The following is a 19,604-nucleotide window of genomic DNA, read 5'->3' on the forward strand; positions in this document are numbered from 1 at the left end:
CCCTCACCAGGAGCCCAGGTCCCTGTGATGTCCCCAGCCAGGATCCCAGGTCCCTGTGATGTCCCCAGACAGGATCCCATGTCCCTGTGATGTCCCTCACCAGGAGCCAGGGCCAGCGCTGATTTACACAGCCCCAGCTCATCCTTCCCTCCGCTCCTGCTGCCCCTCCAGGCCTGAAGAACAAAATGCCACAAAGCCCCGGGGAGGGCAGGGCCTGCAGGAAGTTCCAGGTGTTAAGGTGCAATAAAGGCTGCCACGCTTGGCTGAGCTGGGATGGCAGGGCCCGGCCCAGGCAGGCCTGACCTAATGCAGAGGTTTATGGAGGTGGCAGGTAAGGACTAATTATAGCCCCTGCACTCCATCACGGGCTGCCTTGTCAGCTTAACTTAGGGACTGAAGTGCCTACGGTCACTCGGGGGCTGCCTGCCCCCCCTCTGCATAACTGGATGCAGTTGGCTCCTAAAGAAACGTGGGGAGTAAATCTGAGGTGCTGAAAGAAATACTGCAGCAGAAATGACACTGTGGGGAAGGTTTTATATGTGTTGGGGTGAATTAATGAATGGGTTTGGGGGTTTTGGAGAGAAAAAAAAACACAACAAACTTTGTGCACAAATACATAGTTTAAAATATATTCTCTTTCAAACGCCAGCTATTTTAACAACAGTGTAAATCAGATTTTACAGACCACATATTTCAAGTATGAAGTTCATTAAATGTGTGAAATTCTAGATTAGCTGCCGGGTGTGGCCAGAGCCCCAGTAATGAATTGTAAATTCTGTTCAGGATATAATATCAGATTCCCTTGGTCTGGCGCTGATATGAAAGGACTAAAGCCACCTTTTCAAAACAGTCATAACCTTTCTTTATTATCTTTATTTAGTTTAGCCATCATATGATATAATGAATGACTGCATCAGTGTTTCCATCCTGAACCTAATGCACAGGTGTTTAACTTCATTAATTTGTGGGTTTATTATTATTAAACCAACTTATGTCTCAATGTAACTGAAATTAATGCTATCAATTTATACACATTTTCTGCCAGTGCCCTGATAGTGGGTGGTTGGCTGTCTTTAGACTGAACAATATCACTCTAAAATACAATTCCCTTGGAATTTGTGTGAAAAAAATCAATTAATTAATGATGCTGTTCTCATTCCATAAGCCCTTCCATGAGCTGGGAGCAAGGTAGCAAAGGGAACAGATCTCCCTTGTGCTGCTGTGTGTGCAGTGACATTTAGGGACAGATCTCAGAGGTGTCCAGCTCCACTGGACAGAGCAGGCAGGACAGAAATCCGGGTGGAGCTGCAGGGATGCCGTGGCTGGACCCAGCACGTGCCTGTGGACCTGCACGGCCTGGCCTTGTTGTTTCTTCCTCTCCCTTCCCCTCCTGCACCACCCAAAGGGAAGGAGCTTCACCAGCCAGTTCTAATCCTGCTAGAACCAACAACGGGCATTTTCCAGGGCTAGGCAGAAGAATCGGCCCCTCTCACTCACGGCTGTGGGTTGGAGACCTCTCCCCAAAGCAGAATTTCCAACGGTAGATGAAAAGCAAGTTCCCATTTGGAGGGAATTCAAGCAGCTCTGGGCGGGTGGATTCCCTGGGCCGGTGGAGCTCGGGGCAAGATCAGACACTCTGTAACTCAGCCAAGGGAGTGAAAGGTTCCTGACACCAGCGGTCCCAGGCTGTGAGGATGCTCCAGGCCCGCTCGGGAAGAGGAGGGAGCTGCCACATCGCAGGACCGGGCGCTGCCGGGGCCGGGAGGGGCAGTGAGGTGTGGCAATCCTGCTCGGCCCCGCTCTGCAGCACGGCACGGACGCGTGCAGGCTGCTCCGGGAGCCTCGGGTGCGAGGGCACACTCGGGGAGAGCAGTATTTACTTTGGAAGGGCGAGCAGCTTTTGTCAGAAAAGCTTATTGTTGCTGTGAGACTGAAATACCTTTTGCAAGTGGAAAACAGAGATGTCTCCATGAAGTCTCTGATGATAAAATCCAGGCAGCTGCCTCAATGGCCTGAGAGCACATCCTCAGGAAGCCTTGATGCCTTATCTCCTAAAGAGCATGAGAAATAATAATAATTTAAGAAAATAATGGGTTTTATTGCCAAATGCCTGCGTGGAGCCGGGCAGGGAGGCTCATCCTCCATCAGGGCGATGCTGTGGGCGGCTGCCAGGGGAAGTCAGGGACCCCCCCCGGGGCCGGGACCCCCGGGACCGCGGCTCCCCAGAGCCCCCGAGCCCCCCGGGCCGGCCGCCGCTCTCCCCGGCCGCCTGCAGCTCTCCTCTGCCGGGCACGGAGCTCCTCGCTCGGCCTCCTGGGCTGCGAGCCCGGCGGGGAGCACCGGCCGGGCTGTCCCGGGGACAAGTTCAGCCTCCAAATCCACCCCCCCGAGCCAGGGAGCTGCCCGGGGTCGGGGCCAGCAGATGCATCTCTCCCTGTCCCCAGAGCCAGGCATCTGCTGGGCACATCCCAGAGGGTGCCATGGGCATGGGGGGGGGAGCTGGGTCGGTTTTTGGGGGGTGGGGATGCAGTTCAGAATGTGCCCCTAAAAGGAAGAGGAAGTATTCTCCTAAAGAGGGAATAAATAGCTAAAAATATTAGCTATTAATAGCTCCCTACCTCCAAAAATAAAATCCCTTAGTGATACCAAAATAAGAAAGCAAAGGAAAGTCGGAGGTATTTGGCCTTCCTTTGAAAAAGGCGGCTAAAAATAACTATATATATATAAAAATCTCTCGTTTCTAGGGAAAGTCTCTGCCCCCGCATCCAGCTTGCACAGTTATATAAGACTTGAACTACATCCCCCTCTCCTCCGCGGCCGCTCACAACGCGCTGGAGCCGCGGCCAGATGGAGAAAGGTTCCGTCAGGAAAGTTTAACTCAGCGGGGAAGCTGCAGCCAGTGGAGGACACGATTCTCTCGCTGAACTCTCCAAAAGCCTTGGAAATCTTACAGTTGTGTCATATGCTGGTTTGGGGAATGCTGGTCCGGAGGCAGCCGCCAGCCTTCTTTCACTTCTTTATTTATTTATTTCTTTTTTTTTTTTTTTCGCGTTGCACTGAGTTTAATTTGGGTAGCAGGATTCAGCAGTTTTAAGTTGGAAAAAACTTAGTGGAAGAAGATATTTTAGGAAAAGCCTGTCATGTGAACTAGCGGGAGCCGATCAAACCGAGCTATTAAAAGCAAGGCATTGTATTTTTAAACGGTGCAGCCTAGGGCAGCCAACCTGCGTGCCCAGAACCGCGGGCCGGGGCTGCTCCCCCGCGGCAGCTCCGCGTGGGCGGAGGCCGCGCTTTCCGTCGGGGTGGCCCATTCTCCGCTCGCTCCGGGATCCCCTTGGCCAGGTGCCCCCGGCTTGTGGCCCCCAGTTTGCCCCTTCCCGGCTCTGCCTCGCCGCCCCCCACCGCCCCAAGCCCCGTCCCCGCTGCCCTGGGCGCTCCCCAGTGCAGTTCCAGCAGGAGGGACTGGGGTCACTGGTCAGAGCCGCAGCGAGGAGCTGGGGCGGCGGCGGGGGAAGCCGCGCTAATTACTTATTTCTCCCGACTAGTAATTAATTAAATTCGTTTTGCTCTCCACGCAAAGCAGCAGCTTTAGGAAACCTCGGTTTCCCGGAACCGTTCCCAAACAGGAATCTGGCGATTCCGACTGTGCTGCTGCCGGTGGTGGATGCGCTCAGAGCCGGCGGGGAGCTCAGGTGTGCCACCCGTGCCCGGGGATGTGGGGAGCTCAGGTGTGCCACCCGTGCCGGGGATGTGGGGAGCTCAGGTGTGCCACCCGTGCCGGGATGTGGGGAGCTCAGGTGTGCCACCCGTGTCAGGGATTTGGGGAGCTCAGGTGTGCCACCCGTGCCGGGGATGTGGGGAGCTCAGGTGTGCCACCCGTGCCGGGGATGTGGGGAGCTCAGGTGTGCCACCCGTGCCGGGATGTGGGGAGCTCAGGTGTGCCACCCGTGTCAGGGATTTGGGGAGCTCAGGTGTGCCACCCGTGCCGGGGATGTGGGGAGCTCAGGTGTGCCACCCGTGCCCGGGATGTCAGGAGCTCAGGTGTGCCACCCGTGCCGGGATGTGGGGAGCTCAGGTGTGCCACCCGTGCCGGGAGTGCGGGGAGCTCAGGTGTGCCACCCGTGCCGGGGATGTGGGGAGCTCAGGTGTGCCACCCGTGCCGGGGATGTCAGGAGCTCAGGTGTGCCACCCGTGCCGGGGATGTGGGGAGCTCAGGTGTGCCACCTGTGCCCGGGATGCGGGGAGCTCAGGTGTGCCACCCGTGCCCGGGATGTGGGGAGCTCAGGTGTGCCACCCGTGCCGGGGATGTCAGGAGCTCAGGTGTGCCACCCGTGCCCGGGATTTGGGGAGCTCAGGTGTGCCACCCGTGCCCGGGATTTGGGGAGCTCAGGTGTGCCACCCGTGCCCGGGGGTGCCGGGCCCGCCTGCCGAGCAGCGCCGGGGCGTTGCGGGACCTCGCCCGTGGATGAAAGCTGCTCGTGGAGCGGGCTGTGCACGGGAAAAGCCTCCAGGTACGAGCCTGAGGGGCCGGTGCAACTTTTCGGCCCTGCCCCGCCATCCCAGGGCTCGGGCAGGAACATCCTCACGGGAGAGCGGCTCAGCCCTGCGGGCCGGGCAGGAAAAGGCTCCCCGAGAGCCGAGGGGTGCGAGGGGGTCCCGCAGCGGGGCTTGGGGCGAGCTGTGGCCAGCGGGGTGCCCGGGCCGGGGCTGCCCCGCTCCCCGGGGGAAGCCGGTTGCATAACGGGCCCGCGGGGCTGGGGAAGGTATTTCCGCCCCGACGTGTCCAAAAATGACAGAGGATAGGAAAGTGAGGTGCGCTGAGTTTCCCTGGGCTGCCTGCAGTTGCTAGCCTGCAGGACAACAAACGCGAGCAGCAGAAAGTTTGATTGCGATACCTCCTTCGAGTCGATTTGGGGAGCGAGGGAGTGAAAAATGGAAATGCGGGGCGGGTGCCAGGCAGCCCTCCGCGCTCACCCGGCCAAGTCCGGCTGCCGTGACTCACCCGGGGCTCCGGCTGACCCCGGCGGCTCTCCCCGAGGGGCGGCAGAGCTGCCACCCTCCCCGGAGAATCGTTTATATATGTGACCTCTGCATCCCTGCTGGAATGAACTCTGCGCGAGTGCAGTGCCTGCGCCTCGCACGGAGATACCGAGCCCAGCGCCGGAGAGAGAGGCACATGCTCCTCACACAGCACTGAAAACCATACATTGTGAGACCGCCGCGGTTCCTGACATCCCCGGCTTAATTTTCCTGTTTTCTTTTGCTTTATTTTCCTGTTTATACATAGGACTTGTAAACACACACGGGTTGTCTTGGTTTCGGAGGCTTCCTTGGCTATTTCATCCTTGCTGAGCTCCACGTGTATCAGTGGAAATCCATGGGGTTGCTCCTCTCCTAAATTGATCTAAAAATAGGAACAGAGAGGTCTGTGAAACGCCGCTAAACAAACTGACCGATTCTTAATTTTTTTTTTCGTCTTTGTAAGAAGAATTGAGCCAATGGTAATTAGAAGCCAAAACCTGTGCCAGTAACAAGATGGGTATTAATAGAGTGCTGCTGAATTTAAAAGACATAAATATAAGCTGGGGACTTCGCTTTTCTGAATGATTTATTCAAAGGTAAAAGCAGCAGCAGCCTGAGCTTGTCTCTGCTGGGAAGAAGGAAAACTTCTGCACAGAAGCCCTGTTGCTTTGAAAGGCTTTGCAGTTCCTGCAAGTTTTGTTTAAAAAGCACACACTGGGATTTTTAACATCATCCATATTTCTTTCTTACTCGCTCTCTAACTTTCTGCTCAACAATTAAGTGCTTGTGCTGCAGACTGAGAAAGCCGCAGAGCTGCCTTGGCCCGGAGCTGGGAGACGTCATGGATTCCTGAGTGTGAAGTTGCAGGAAAGCCCTCAGTTTGGGAGATGGAGGCGATCCAGGGGTTTCCATGGCACTGGGATAAACAGGAGGAAACAGTGAGGGAATCCCGTTATTTTACAGCATTCAAAGACTATAAACACTCGGAGCAGGGAAGGAAGTGGCCTTTCCCTCTCTAGTAACCCTCATCTCAGAGCAGAGAACTGACTTCACTTCAGGAACACGCTCAGCCCAGTTCGGATCCCTCTTTGCACCTCCAAACACTTACTGAGGAGGCGAGCAAGAGGGGTTCCCTCTGTCCGGGCGGCACTGGTTGAAGATGGTTTAAAGGAGATTTTTTTTTTTTTTCCTTTTTTTTTTTTTTTTTTTTTTTTTAATTTTTTTTTTCTGCTATAGATTTTTTTTTTTTTTTTTTTTTTTTAATTCCTGATGCAGCGAGAAACTGCCTGCAGGCTGGTACACTACCACCACATCATGAGGTCTATGGATCAAGGTAGGGTGTGACTGCTGCGTGCCGGGGTGCTGTGTGTGCGTGTCGCTCCCGTGCCGGGGCTCGGGGCTCGGGGCTCGGGGCTCGGGGCTCGGGGCTCGGTCCGTCCCGCGGCTCCGGCCCGCTGGCAGGCGGGTGGGCAGGAGGGGTTCACGGCGAGAAGGGCCCTCGGGGAAGGGACTGGGCTGGCTTTAGGTTTGGTTTGGTTTGAAGCGGTCCGCCACGGCGATACGAATCTGTCTGGGGCAGCCTCTTTAAACTCCAGCCAGAGGGACTCTCCTCTTCCAAGCCATCACCCCAGGAGTCTCGCTGACTAACCCGGCCGCTTAACCCTTGCTCCGCCTGCCCGGCTCGGGGGCTCGGGGCACCGCGGCGCTGCCCCGGGCCCGGCGGAGGCTGCGGCAGCGCGGCCGGGCCGGGGCTCGAGCGGCCGCGGCCCCGGGGGCTGCCCGGGGGTCCCGTCGGGGCCGGTGCCCGCGGCGCGGGGGCGCGGCCGGGCCGTGCGGCGGGCGGGGGTCGGCGCCGGGGGCGGCGTGCGGGGCCGCGGGAGGAGGCAAGAGTTAAGCGCGGCGAGAGGAGGAGCCTGCCCCGCCGCCGGCCCCGTGCGCGGCCGCCCCGGCCCGAGCCGCCGGCCGCTCCGCAGCGCGGCCGTGCCCGCGGCCGCCCGGGGACGGGGCAGCCTTCGGGGATGCCGCGGCTCCCTCGGGCATCCTCCGTCCTGCCCCGCCGGCCAGCCGGGCTGCGGGCCCGGGGCAGGGCAGGGCGCGGCGCGGGCGCGGCCGGGCGTGCGGAGGCGGAGGGGCTCGGGCTCGCACGGAGCGGGGCACGGGGCACCTCTGCGGGCGGTGCCGGCCGGGGGCTCCGCGTCCGGGCGGAGGATGCTCGGTGCGAGGGGAGCCCCCGCCGCCCGCAGCCCCGCTCCCGCATGGCAGCCGAGGACCAGCGAGCCCGGCCGCTGCCCCGGGCGCTCGGAGCGCTGCGCCCGCCGGGCGGGTGGGCTCGGCTGTGACAGCGCTGCCGGTGCGGGGAGAAGGGTCAGGAGGTGCAGGAGGGGCAGAAGGGAAGGGCTCTTCCACCGGGCCGCTCCATCCTCGATTCCCCCGCCCGCGCTGGCAGCGCCGCTCGGCCGCTGAGTCAGAGCCGCGGCCGCGGAGGCTGAGCGGGCTGCGGGGGACGGGGCGAGCGCGGCAGCGCTGCCTTGCAGGGGCCCTTAGTAGCGGCTGTTTGTTTTCTCCTACCGCAGCGAGCTCCCCGGGCACCTGCCAAAACACACTCGTTAACACCTACACCCAAAGGGGATCATCCGAGAGCTCCGATTCTCGGACAAGCCAATGGAAAGACTCTGGAGTGGCTTTATACCGCCTTAGGATCAGGCCATTGCCTTGCCTCCTGTCTCCTCGGCTTTCTCCAGACAAAACTCCCTCTCTCCTGAGCGCTCCAGCTGCTCTTAGTCACTCTCACAACAGCCCGTGGAAGTTATTTTGCTGCAGAGCAGCAAAGGGAACGAGGAGGCTTCGTGCTCCTGCCAGGGACCTCACCTGCTGCAGGACAGCAGCATCAAGCACAGGGCAGCACCGTGGCAGCACCACAACCCCTCCCAGTGCTGGGCAGCTCTGCTTTCCCTGCAGCCACAGCCCAGAGTGAAAAGCACTAATTTATTTTTTATTTCCAGATCTAATGGTTGAGAGCACAGTAGCCAGTGGAGCAGTGCAATCCGTTGCACGACAGAGCCTTGAGATGCTCCAGAAGGATCATGCTCCTGGGCCCCAGAATGTACTTTTGCCTTATGCAAACGCTTGCTCCTGTCAGTGGCTCAGGAGTGATTGGAGCAGCCTCTGCCCCCGACTTGCCTTTGTGTCACAAGGCTGCTCCCAACACTTCCCCAAGGAAAAAGCAGCAGGGAGCTGCAAGGGGTTAATAATGCATGCAACTTTTGGGATCGGTCTCTGCCTCTGGGAGGATTCCTGCACCCACAACAAAGTGTTAGAGTCTTACTAATGCAGGGTGTGTAAACGATGATGTGTTAATAATTTTAAGCCCTTCTCCCCTTTTATGACTGGAGCAGGCTTAGGATGAGGAATGAAGGCTCTGCACAAACACCCTGCCAGCAAAAAGCTGCTTCGGTGGCTCTGCTCCCCGAGCTGGGCTTCAGCAAGTCTCAGCCACGGCAGAGACCTTCCCCAGGTGCCCGAGGGGCCCTGTGTCATCCTGGGGTCCCACAGCTGTGAATTCTCTGTCACTTGACCTTTCTCTCCACCAGCCTGTCCTGTGGGACACCAGCTACAGCCAGCAAATGATTCCAAAGTCCTTCGTGCAGGGCAGGAATCACATTCACAGATGGGACCCTGACAGAACTGGAGCACTCTTCCATAATATTCCAATAGATATTCTAAGTGAAATTTCATCACTCTTTTTTTTTTTAAAAATAGCCAAGGATAATAATATCCTAGAATTTATTTTCCACTACTGGTCTAATCTATTTTTTAGAAAAACCTATGATATGTGCATTCCTTTGGTTTGCCCAGCAGACTTCAGAACTTACTGGGAACGTGGAGATATGAGCAATTTTTCCATTGTCCTTTCTTGCCAAACCACTTTAAGCTTGAAATTGGGGGGTAATATCTCTGACTCAACCTGACCCCAAAATTGAAAAGGAGTGTGTGTGCCTGTGCCTCTCAAAGGAACTACCAGATATTTCTCCCTTCTCTCTCCCTCCTTTTTTTCCTCTAATAACACTCCCCACTCTCCAGACCAAGCAACCAGTCACTCACAGTCTGAGCTCATTTTAAAGAGCTTGGATTAAGTCCATGTGCAAGTTTTAGTCGCCTGTTAAATTTCTAATGCCTGCCACATACACCATTAGAACACTTAGATTTTTAAGACAGCATTGACTCATATTTTCTTTGGGTTTTAGCAGCTAAATAGACATGCAGCTTTCTTAATCTGCTTTTTTTTTTTTCTACCTCTTTTTCTTTTAAAAAGTTTAATGTGAACGTATTGCAGTATTAGAGATCCAGAGTAAATTATGTATCGTGTGGGACAAATAATAATTAGCACAGACATTTCTGAGATCAAATAAAATTTCTTCATCTCAGAGCATCCTCTGCTCCCTTGCATTAGTGAAGTTATTGGTGCAGGGAATACAGTGGGGCAGTACAAGTAGAAACTGAAAATAGTAAATGAGAAGTTATATTGGCAGTGCATTTAATCACTGAGAAATACGTTAAGTACTCTCTAACTCCCAGTTTGTATTACACTAGAAGTGCTCTTTTTAGCTTTGTTTTTGGATTCCCCGTCCCCCAGTACCTAGGTAGTCCAGTATTCACATTCTTCTGAAGTTTTATTAAAGCACAGCCCTGCCAAAGGCCAGCACGGATCCAAGAATGTGGAAAAGGACTGCTCCCATTCTGCAGTTCCCTGAAATGGCAGCACAGTGGATTTCCAGTTCTGCTCTGTGTGGAGCCTGCTGCAAGCATACGTGGCTGCAAGTTTTGTTAACGCTGCCAAGGACAGGCTTTGCTTCAGTCCTTCAAACACCTTTTTGGCTCACGAAAACAGCTTCATAGAAAAAAACCCAGAGTTAATGCTGGCTCCTGGATCTCAGGGTGGGTGCTGAGAGCCCAAGCAGAGCTGGCACCAGGCTCCATGACCCTGGACACAGGAGAAACGCATGGGGGATCCCTGCAGAAAGCAAGGCTCTGATGTGAAAGAGATGGAGGTTTAGGAAAACCAAGCGGTGTTTCTGGTCTTTGGACCCTGTACTCCAGTGTTTCACTCCAGCCTTAAGGAAATCAAGCTTTGGGAAGCGTTTGTCACATTGCTTGGGTTTTTTCTTTGATGTTTCTGAGTGTATATGCTGGACTGAAGAACCCACAGTCTATTTAAGTCTAGGATCTTTCCTGCCTTTTCTTCACCACTAATTATTAATGACAGACTGTGGGCAGTATTTGTCAGTTATGTAGTTATTAACAGCTAAAACTTAATTTATAATGTTTTATTTTCATTGTGGGCTCAAGAGCCTGTTTTAGGTCTAAACTAAATTCCACTCAACCTTTGGAAGGCTCCAAAAACTTCAGCTGTCACTTGAGCTGGATTCTGCAGCTGCCTGCACCTACCAATGGCTTCATGCCCCTCTAATATTTAGGCCAGATCTGTATTTTGTGCATTTGTAACATTTCTGCTCGAAATAACACACAGGTAGGCCCAAAGCCAGCCCCCAGAGTGTTCCAGCTCACATCTCTGTGCTCTCAGAGCGTGTGGAAACCCTTGTTCCTATGGGTTCTGAGCTGTGATCATATGGGAGCCGTGTCCTCGTGTGCCCTGAGAGCAGCAGGGACACACTCCACTAAAGCCTGGTGGCTCTTGCTCCCTGACGTCGGTCAAGTTGTCTGCTGGGCAAAAATCCTTGAATCCTACAAGCTGAGCTAATTCCTACGTTTCTCTAGCACTTTTCTCATTGCTGCCTTGTCACCCTCATTCCTGGGCAGAGCCAGAACTGATGATTACGTGTGCTAGCAGCCAGACTCTTTCGCATGACACGGTGCTCTTGGAAAGCAAAAGGTGCATTTTCCATTTGTGGAGTATTACTGATCCTAGGAGTAGCTGAGGATAAGCTTCAAGCTTCACCTGATGCCAAATGGGAAGTAAAGGATAGGACAGAGCTTTAGCAGAAGTCAGGGTCATCTCCCCCTGCCCTCCTGCCAGTCACCTGTGTCTCACTTAAAAAGCCCGGTGTTTTTGTGTCATTTCTTTCTGTGGCTAATACAACTGATGCTCTCCAGTCGTGCTCCGTGTGGTGTCAGCTCTGAGGATGACAGCTCTCTTTAGTGCTGAGCCAAGATCAGCAAGTATATTTTGTTTTTCTAATGAATTTTAAATAGCAGAGCTGATGATAAAAGGCCAGTGCTCAGCAAACGGTAAGGATCACTGGACAAGAGATACAAACAATCCCATTTAATAGATGTCTAAACAATTCAGAACAAATCAGGCTCTCAGAGAGAGCAGCACACGTTCCCCAGGGGGCTGGCAGTGTCTGTGAATACCTCAGTGAACATTCTGTCTGCAGGCTCACCTGCCCTTTCTGACAAACACTTTTCCCCATCCCCTGGCACCTCCCAGTAACCAATTAATGCCACAAGGCCCGATTCCAGTGTGGCTGCTGCCCACCTGGCCTGATGCAGCCTCCCAGCAGGTCTGGCTGCTCCCCGAGTGCCCTTTCAGCCCCAGCCCTGGGTGGTGGTTCTGCTCACCCAGGGGTGCCCCTGCTGCCACCCAGGAGCTGCAGCGGGACCAGCCAGTCCTGGGCATCTTCAAAACTCACTGAAGAGCCCAACTGCAAACCGTAGGGAAAGTCTGAGCTCTTGTCCCCGGGGCGAGCAAAGGGTGTGATGAGAAGGCAATTTGTCATTACTTGGCTGGACACATTAATGGGAAAGGCAGTAGGTTAGAAGCCCAACTGCAGAGATTCTGGTTCATGTGTGCTTTAAAACAGACTTTCTGTGACCTTAGACAAGTAACGTAACTTAAAGATTTGTCTTGCAGTTAATGCCGCCGTGCTGACAGGCTTAGCAAATAAAAACAAGCTGAAGTAAACACCAAAATACTTTTTTAATGATCTTGGTCCCTCTGCCTTTTCCTCCCTGCCCTGTGTACAGACTAGGAGCATTTTTCAAACTCACAGACCTGATGACAGCCATGTGCACACTCATAAAGGGCACCACACAAACAGGTAAGCGAGGGAACAGCCCTCTGACCACAGACACCCTGAACACACAAAGCCAGGGTCCCCCGTCACCCACGAGCGAAGCCACTGCTGGTTGTAGCAGCCATCCCAGGGGCAGGAGGCTGTCGGGGGGCAGTGACCAGCACCCTGTGCGGGGCCAGGGGACAGGGGATGAACGGAGTCAGTGTGGTGGAGGTGGCTGGGGGCACCTGGGGAAGCTGGCAGCGGGCGGCTGTGGTCAGCAGGGAACGCGGCGAGCGCCCGTCCTCTGAGCCGCTGTTTGTGAGCGAGGCAGGAGGAGAACAGAGGCCTTGTGCACGATGGACCCGGTGCCTGCGGAGGTGCTCCAGCTAGGAGAGGCTGTCCTGTGCTTACAGACACCCGCTGCTGCCGCAGCCTGCCGCGGGAGCGGGAGCACGTGGCGTGGGATGTGCGAAGCCCGGAGCCGGCAGGGGCAGCGGCCGCGCTGCCGGAGCGGCGGGGACCCTGCCAATCTCCGCAGAGAGGGGCTGCGGGACGGACAGCCGCTCACGCCGAACGGGGGGGCATCAGGGCGGAGATGTTCGGCCAAAGGGCATCATTTCTGGAGCCCCCCGTGCCGGGGCAGGCCCGTTATCCCCGCTGCTGCCAGCCCGGGCGCGGGGCCGGTGCGGTGCTGCCGGGCCGGTGCCGGCTCCTCCCCGGGGGCGGCCCCGGCGCAGGTGGCTGCGAGGAGCAGGAAGCTGCCCCGCTGCCGCCCGGCCTCCCGTGCCGTGCCGTGCCGCTCCGAGCCGTGCCGCTCCAAGCCGAGCCGTGCCGTGCCGCTCCGAGCCGTGCCGCCCGGGGCTCGCCGCCCGCACCCGCCGTCGGGGCACCGCGCCCGCCGCAGCCTCCCCAGCCAGGGCATTTCTCGGTGTTTTCTCGCGTTGTTGCCTCCGTTTCCCCGCTCTGACCGCCCGGCTCCCGCTGCCGGAGGCTCCGCCGGGTCGCGGCTCTCGGGGCAGCCCCGCTCCCGGGCCGCCATGAGCGCCGCGGGCCCCGGGCCCGGGCCCGGCCCCGACCCCGGCCCGCAGGAGGGGGACCCCGGGCACGGCCCCGGCACGGCCCGGCCGGACAGCCCGCAGGAGGAGTTCGACTTCTCCATCCTCTTCGACTACGACTACCTGAAGCCGATCGAAGGTTGGTGAGGGGCCGCCCGGGCGCGGCGGAGCCCCCGGCAGCTCCTCGGGGCACGGCGGGCACCGCCCGGGGCCGGCCCGGCCGGGCCGCTGGCGTCTGGGGGCTGCTTGGCCGGCAGGTGCTCGCCCAGGGCTACTGGAGCCGGGTGGCTCGGTGTCCGGCCGGGATGCAGAGTCCGGGATGCAGTGTCAATGACGGGATGCAGTGTCCGGGATGCAGTGTCCGGGATGCAGTGTCTGGGATGCAGTGTCAATGCCGGGATGCAGTGTCCAGGCCGGGATGCAGTGTCCAGGCCGGGATGCAGTGTCCGGGATGCAGTGTCAATGCCGGGATGCATTATCCATGCCGGGATGCAGTGTCTGGGATGCAGTGTCCAGGCCGGGATGCATTATCCATGCCGGGATGCAGTCTCGGGCCGGGATGCAGTGTCCGGGATGCAGTGTCAATGCCGGGATGCAGTGTCCAGGCCGGGATGCAGTGTCCGGGCCGGGATGCAGTGTCCGGGATGCAGCGTAAATGCCGGGATGCATTATCCATGCCGGGATGCAGTGTCGGGCCGGCTGCGGGCCATCCCCGCGGCCCCCGGAGCCGTGCCGCCGGCAGCGAGCGCTGCAGAGGCAGCGGAGGCGCTCGGCACAGCCCGGCCGGGCTCTTGCTGCCCCGCTCCGGGCACAGCGCGCTCCGGGAGCTCCCTGGCAGCCGGAGCGCTGGGGCGTGCAGCCCTCGGAGCTGCTGCCCGCCCTGAGCCCGACCCTCCCGCAGCGATGGCAGCGGGCCGGGCACAGCTGGCTCCAGCCTGGGGACAAACACCACCAGCTTCAGTTAAAATTGAGGAAAAAAGAGAGGTTTGCAGACTGTTCTGCTTTTCTGAGCTTCTGCTGTGATACTTAAAAGTGCAGTGACAAGTGTTCCCTGACTTTCTAAATGGTAATTCTGCTGTTGATGGTACTAAGCAGGGATACTTCCCATAAAATACAGATTTGTGTGAACCAAAGCTAAAAGAGAGGACCCAGAGGAATGATTTGTTGGGATGTTGTTTCTAAGATACATTGGTTTTGCTTCTGCACAGTGGAGAGCTGGTGTTTCCCTGGGGCCTCTCAGAGATGTTGTGCTCCTCTAAAGGAGGAGACCTTTGAGGCCTGAATCGTGGTGTCATCAGTGAAATGGAGAGCTGTTGCTGAGTTTTATCCTCTCTGCCCTTGTTTAAGTGTACAGATGTGCACCAGCATCGAAGCTGACTGGGCACGGTTCATGCCATCAGATGGACAAAGCTGAATTTTCCTTCCAGGCTTCATGTAGATCAAAATAAGCTACAATAAATCCACAATGGGGAGGGGTTCGTTAATGGTTTTAATGAAAGCACACTGAATGTCAGTGAAAGCTTCAGATGCTGGTGTGTTCACATCTTTACAGTAGACAGTGCTGCTGTGAAGCCTAAAGTGGGAAGTTCTACAGAATATAATCATGTGTAGGTGGGGGGTAGGAAGTTTAATCTTCAAACCACATAAATGCAGAGCAGTGTGTGCTTGTTGTAGAAGTAACTTCCTTCTTGAGCCTGCTTTCTTCACTTTTGAATGACTGGAAACCATAATTAGTAGTAATTTTGTTTCAAAGATGGAAATCATTAGCATTAAAAAAAAAAAAAAAAAGAGATCCCAACAATATATATGAGCTTTGTAATCTGGAGAACATTCTGCCTGGCTTTGAACAGGCAGCAGCTCCAGTCTGTAAGCAATCCAGGATACACCCGCAACCTTTAATGTACAAAAGATTAAAGCATGTTTACATGAGAGCAGAAAATGATCAAATTCTGAGCAAGGGCTTTGTCCACATGCTGGTGGTAACTGATGCTCATTGTCCATGTGCAGTCCTGGCCTCATCTGAACTGCACTTGGGCAAACAAGTCCTGTGCAGAGGAGGATTCAAAGTGGAACCAAAACCAAAGGAGTGGGTCCCAGCACTTGAGTCTGGTTCCTGCCTTTGGAGTCCTCCCAGCCTGGTCTGCTCCGCCCACTGCTCATGACAAATCCTAAAATAGCAAATATATAAGCATGCTAAAAGGGATTTTTTGAAATTTAAAAAAATGGGAAAATGTAAATTTTGGGCTCTAGGAATGGATTGGGGTGAACATTTATTCCTGATAAACAATTTTTTAAAAGGAATTTGGCAGTATCCATCCAAAGTTGTGTTTGAACAGCAGGACCTATATCACAACTTGTTGTCATGGGGATGGCAGAAATATCCTTCCTGAAAGTGTCTGGCATTCAGTAGTGCTTGTGTGTGCCCAGCCAACAGGAACAGGGACTGCTATAAAAGCAACAGGAAAAAGAAGGGTCAACAGAAATCCTGCAGTCAATATTATGAATATTAGATGTTCCTCTTGAAGCCAGCCATTTCCAAAAGCAGCAGTGCTGCAGAGAGTGCTTTTTACCTTTACTTGCCAGACTTTAATTAGCAATCTTCTCAGGATTTGCAAAAAAGAAACATCTGCCCAGGTGAACAGGATTTGGGGAGTGTGGGCAAGGCATTCGCTGCTTTCAGGTGGGAGCTGTGATTTCATTTGGCCACTGAGGATGTTTTCTGTGCCCTTTAAGAGAAAAAGTGTTAGATGCGTTCTCTGCAGAGTTCCTGTGCAGGTGTTGCCAGCGGTATCAGTGACAGCCCAAATTTTAGCTCGTGTCAAACATGCCAGGTGAGTTAATGAGCATTTCCAAATGAGCTCCTACAAACAGGGCTCCCGGAGGAGCAAGCTCTGATAGCTGCTCTGTGTGCTCTTCCCAAACACCTGTTGCTGGCTGCTGTGAGACAAAGCACTGAACTCCAGGCAGTGCTCTGCTCCAGCAGCTCCCTTCAGGTTTGTTGGGCTCCCTGTGTGCTGATCTGCTGAGAGGTAAAGCTGCCACATCATTTTTAATGTTTGAGGTCAACCCTTCTGGGAGCTGATGCTCTGAGGGGTGTTCTGCAAATCCAAACAAAACCTGTGCTTAAATAAGATTCCAGATGAAACCCTGCCCTGGGACAGCGGGTAAGAATGCAGATTGGTTTAGAGCATTTTCTCAAGGCTCAGGCCGTTGCTGTAGCTCATTAGACTCCGAGACTGCATCTGGTGATCTCAATCTACAAGGCCTGTGTGTGTGTAGTGTAGAGAGGGGAAGCAGGGAGCATCCATAAATATTAATATTCCTCCAAATGCCTGTTTGTATGTGGACAGGCTCCCAGGGACATTGCCACGTCTTGTAGGTGTCAAGCCCTGAATAATTTGCCTCGTTCCTTTTTTTTTTTTTTTTTCTTCTCCCAGATGCAAAGCTATTAAAAGGAAAAAAAAATCTGAAAGTGCATGCAGTTGGGTCCTGGGGCTGGCTCAGGAACACAGGAGGCAGTGTTCAGCCCTGCCATAAAGAAACAAATATGCACATCTACCAGAGAATTCCAGATTTCACTCAGGAAACCAGCTCTCACTTGGAGCTTCCAAGCAGTTAGTGTAAATAGCAGACAACTCAGCTTTTGAAAAATGCAATGTAGCTCTGGACTGGCCCCTTCAAATGACAATAAGCAAGTTAATTAAAAAAATAAAATAGACTCTTTTACTTATGCAAATAAGGGACTGCAGTTAAATCCCGGGAGCAGCAGCCAGCGGATGTGAGGTCAAAACCCAACTTGTGCCCCTGGCCTGCACAGGGCTATCTTTAGCTTTTCCTAGAGGATGGTTTGGATAAACCCAGCATGGAATGCAGCTGCTGGGTGGGCCTCTATTCCCTAATTTCATGCTGATTGTCACATTTGGCTGAGTGGCTGGCTTTGAAGGCACTGCCTTGTTTTAAACCAGCGCGGGGTGGCCCTCCCCAGGCCATGTGTGCTCACACTGCTGTGCCCCGGGCTTGGGGAACCTCGGGAGCCTTTTCCTTTTCCTTTCTGCCCTGCAGAGAGGTGTGAGAAGGAGTTTGGTAAATCAAGGGCCAAGTCCTTTGAAACTGAAGTCCCTTGATATCTTTCACCTGTGATTCAACTCTCGCTGGGTTCCAAAGGGCACACTAGAGGGTCTCCTCCTGGGGAGGCTGCCTGCCTTCCAGAGGGTTGGTGGAGCTGCCTGCACCCTTCCTGGGCCTGCCCAGAGGAGCTGGCTCGGTGGTTATTTGCAGTACAGGAGCATCCAGACCCCTGCTTCATTCCCTGCTGTGGTGAGGGAGACAGTCATGTGGGTGAAACCTGTGGGAAAAAGGGGCAGTGAGAGCTGGCAGCTTGTAGGCAGTTTGGGTGGGATCCCAGAGGGCTTGGGTGTCAGACTGCTCTAGGAAGAGGAGCTGAGTGACACAGGGAAGGAAGGCTGTTTGCTGGCAGCAAAGCTGACTGAGAGCAGGAGGCGGTGCCAGCGCTGCCTGGGTGTGAAACTCGCTTTCTTTTAACCCCTGTCAAAGCAGAAGGATCTTTTGGTACTGAATCAGAGGGTGAATCAGCAGTGAAACCTCAGGCCGGGAAATGCTTGAGTGCAGGGAGTGGGGAAGTGCTGGAGCTGGCCGTGCTGGGGAGCTGTCTGTGAGATATCCATCAGAGCAGCAGTGGAGAGGACAGTCCTTCGCTGGAGAATTCCAGTCTGTGTTCTGGGATGCAATATGCAGAAATGGATGAACTCTGGAGGGTGGCACAGCCCTGGGAGCAAAGCTGTTATCTCCGAGTCGCTTCAGTCCTTGGAAAACACCTTTGCTGGGCTGATCCATCCTGTACCTGTTCTCTTGCGAGGGCTCTCCCTCCCTGGGGAGCCCAGCTGGAGGGTGGCAGGGCTGTTCCTTGCCATCCCCAGTGTGGCAGAGGGTCAGCAGTGTGAGGTTTGCTGCCCTGAGCTCCTGCAGCCCTACCCAAGCTCTTCTCGGCAGCTCAGGGAGAAGCCTGAGTGGTGCCGGGGCCAACTGCCTGGAGCCTTTGCTGTGTGCTGGGCTCTGTGTCCCCGCTGGCATCTGCAGGGGCAGAGAGAAGGCAGCTGAGCTGCTGGCCAGCAGCCTCGGCCCCTCACAAAGGCAGGGGCTTGACGCTCTTCACAGAAGCAAACTGCGCTGCCGCTCCTCTCCTGGGGCTCTGCTCCGCCCTTTCCTCGAGCAGATCCCTGACCTCAGCCGAGCTGGCCGGAGCAGAGCAGCCAGTCCCCTCCTGCTGGGGCAACAAGCAGAGTTCCTGCTTGGCAGAGCCGTTTATCGGTGGGAGCAGCGCTTGCTGCTTCAGCCCCGTGCCCGCATCCCTCCGCGGCGAGCTCAGCGCCCGCGCTGTGGCATCCCCGGCGTTGCCACGGGGACAGACCGCGACGTCACCGGCGTGGGCAGGAGCGGCCGGGACAGTGATTTCATTGTGCCCGCAGCTCTGCGGGGCCGGCAGGGCTCCCCAGAGCCCCGAGCCGCGCTCCTGACGAAGCCGTGCCGATGAGTCAGGGCTCAGCCTCTCCCCTGCCCGGCCGGCTCAGCGCTGGCATCGCCGCTGCGGGCACTGCCCGGGGCAGCGCGGCGTTTGTGTGCGGCCGTGCCCGCTCTGCTGGCCGTTTGCCACGCGGGGGAAAGTCAATATTGTTGCTGCACAGAAGCTGTGGGTGTTTGCCGCGGTGGCAGGGGCAGGCTGGGGCTTGCTCCGTGTGTGTGTGAACGTTGTTATTCGCACCTGGAACGTGGGTCCTCCGGGAGGGGCAATGCCAGGGCGAAAGGGCTCTCCGAGGCACAGTGTTTCAGGGATAAGCCGAGAAAATGTAGGTTGGCTGAAGCCCGGGTTTTGACGGGATGTCACAGTGGGTGAGGGGTGTGTTCCTTATTCAGCAGACTTTTAAAATTCCACGTGCACATGCGAATACATTTGCTCTTCCCATACCCCTCAACACGAGGCTCTGCTGCTGGGTGTGTTGAGTTTTGGTTCTGTACCTGCAGTCTGCAGCCGGCACGGCTCATTCAGTCTAAGGGCTGTGCTGGGGCAGCTTTAGCCGCGGGTGCGCTGCGCGGCGAGCTGCGAGGCTCACCTGCTCCTGGCGAGGTTTCTGCTCCTGCTGCTCACCGCACAGATCCTGCCCCGAGCCTGGCATCCAGCCTGGCTCTGCCTGGGGCGGGTTTTGCCCCCTGGCATCAGCTGGAGTCGGGGTGTTCTCCCCAGAGCGGCTGTGGGGGGTGTGTTCCTCTGCTCACTGCGGAGACGTGACGAGCTCTGCTCAAAGGGAATCTCGGCAGCAATCTCGAGGCTTGATGTGTCAGACCTGAGTGATGGGGATGACACACTGCTCCAGAGTGCCAAGGCTCTGAAATCAACGGCGCTAAAAATACGTTTGGCTCAGCAGTCAGTGACTCGTTGCTGCTTTCCTAGCCCCAAAACAGCTGTGTGCTGGGATTAAAAGCCAGAGGGAACCTT

The 19,604-nt window shown here is 55.7% G+C and overlaps 1 protein-coding gene and 1 long non-coding RNA gene across 2 annotated transcripts in view; one reads left to right on the top strand and one right to left on the bottom strand.

Moving 5' to 3' along the window:
- The first annotated feature begins 13,075 nt into the window (after nt 1-13,075).
- Nucleotides 13,076-19,604, top strand: part of NFATC2 (nuclear factor of activated T cells 2) — a 73,526-nt gene continuing 66,997 nt past the window's right edge. Inside the window, exon 1 of the mRNA XM_053993203.1 lies at nt 13,076-13,232. Within this exon, the coding sequence (XP_053849178.1) occupies nt 13,076-13,232 (157 nt within the window). The remainder of the gene's footprint in view (nt 13,233-19,604) is intronic.
- On the bottom strand, nt 16,855-18,450 carry LOC128816001 (uncharacterized). The gene is made up of 3 exons (XR_008439765.1): nt 18,336-18,450; nt 18,086-18,184; nt 16,855-17,405 (listed from the first exon to the last, which is right to left on the bottom strand). It is a non-coding gene; the product is annotated as an uncharacterized LOC128816001 (long non-coding RNA).

Source organism: Vidua macroura, chromosome 17 (assembly GCF_024509145.1).
Source record: "Vidua macroura isolate BioBank_ID:100142 chromosome 17, ASM2450914v1, whole genome shotgun sequence".
NCBI lineage: Eukaryota > Metazoa > Chordata > Aves > Passeriformes > Viduidae > Vidua > Vidua macroura.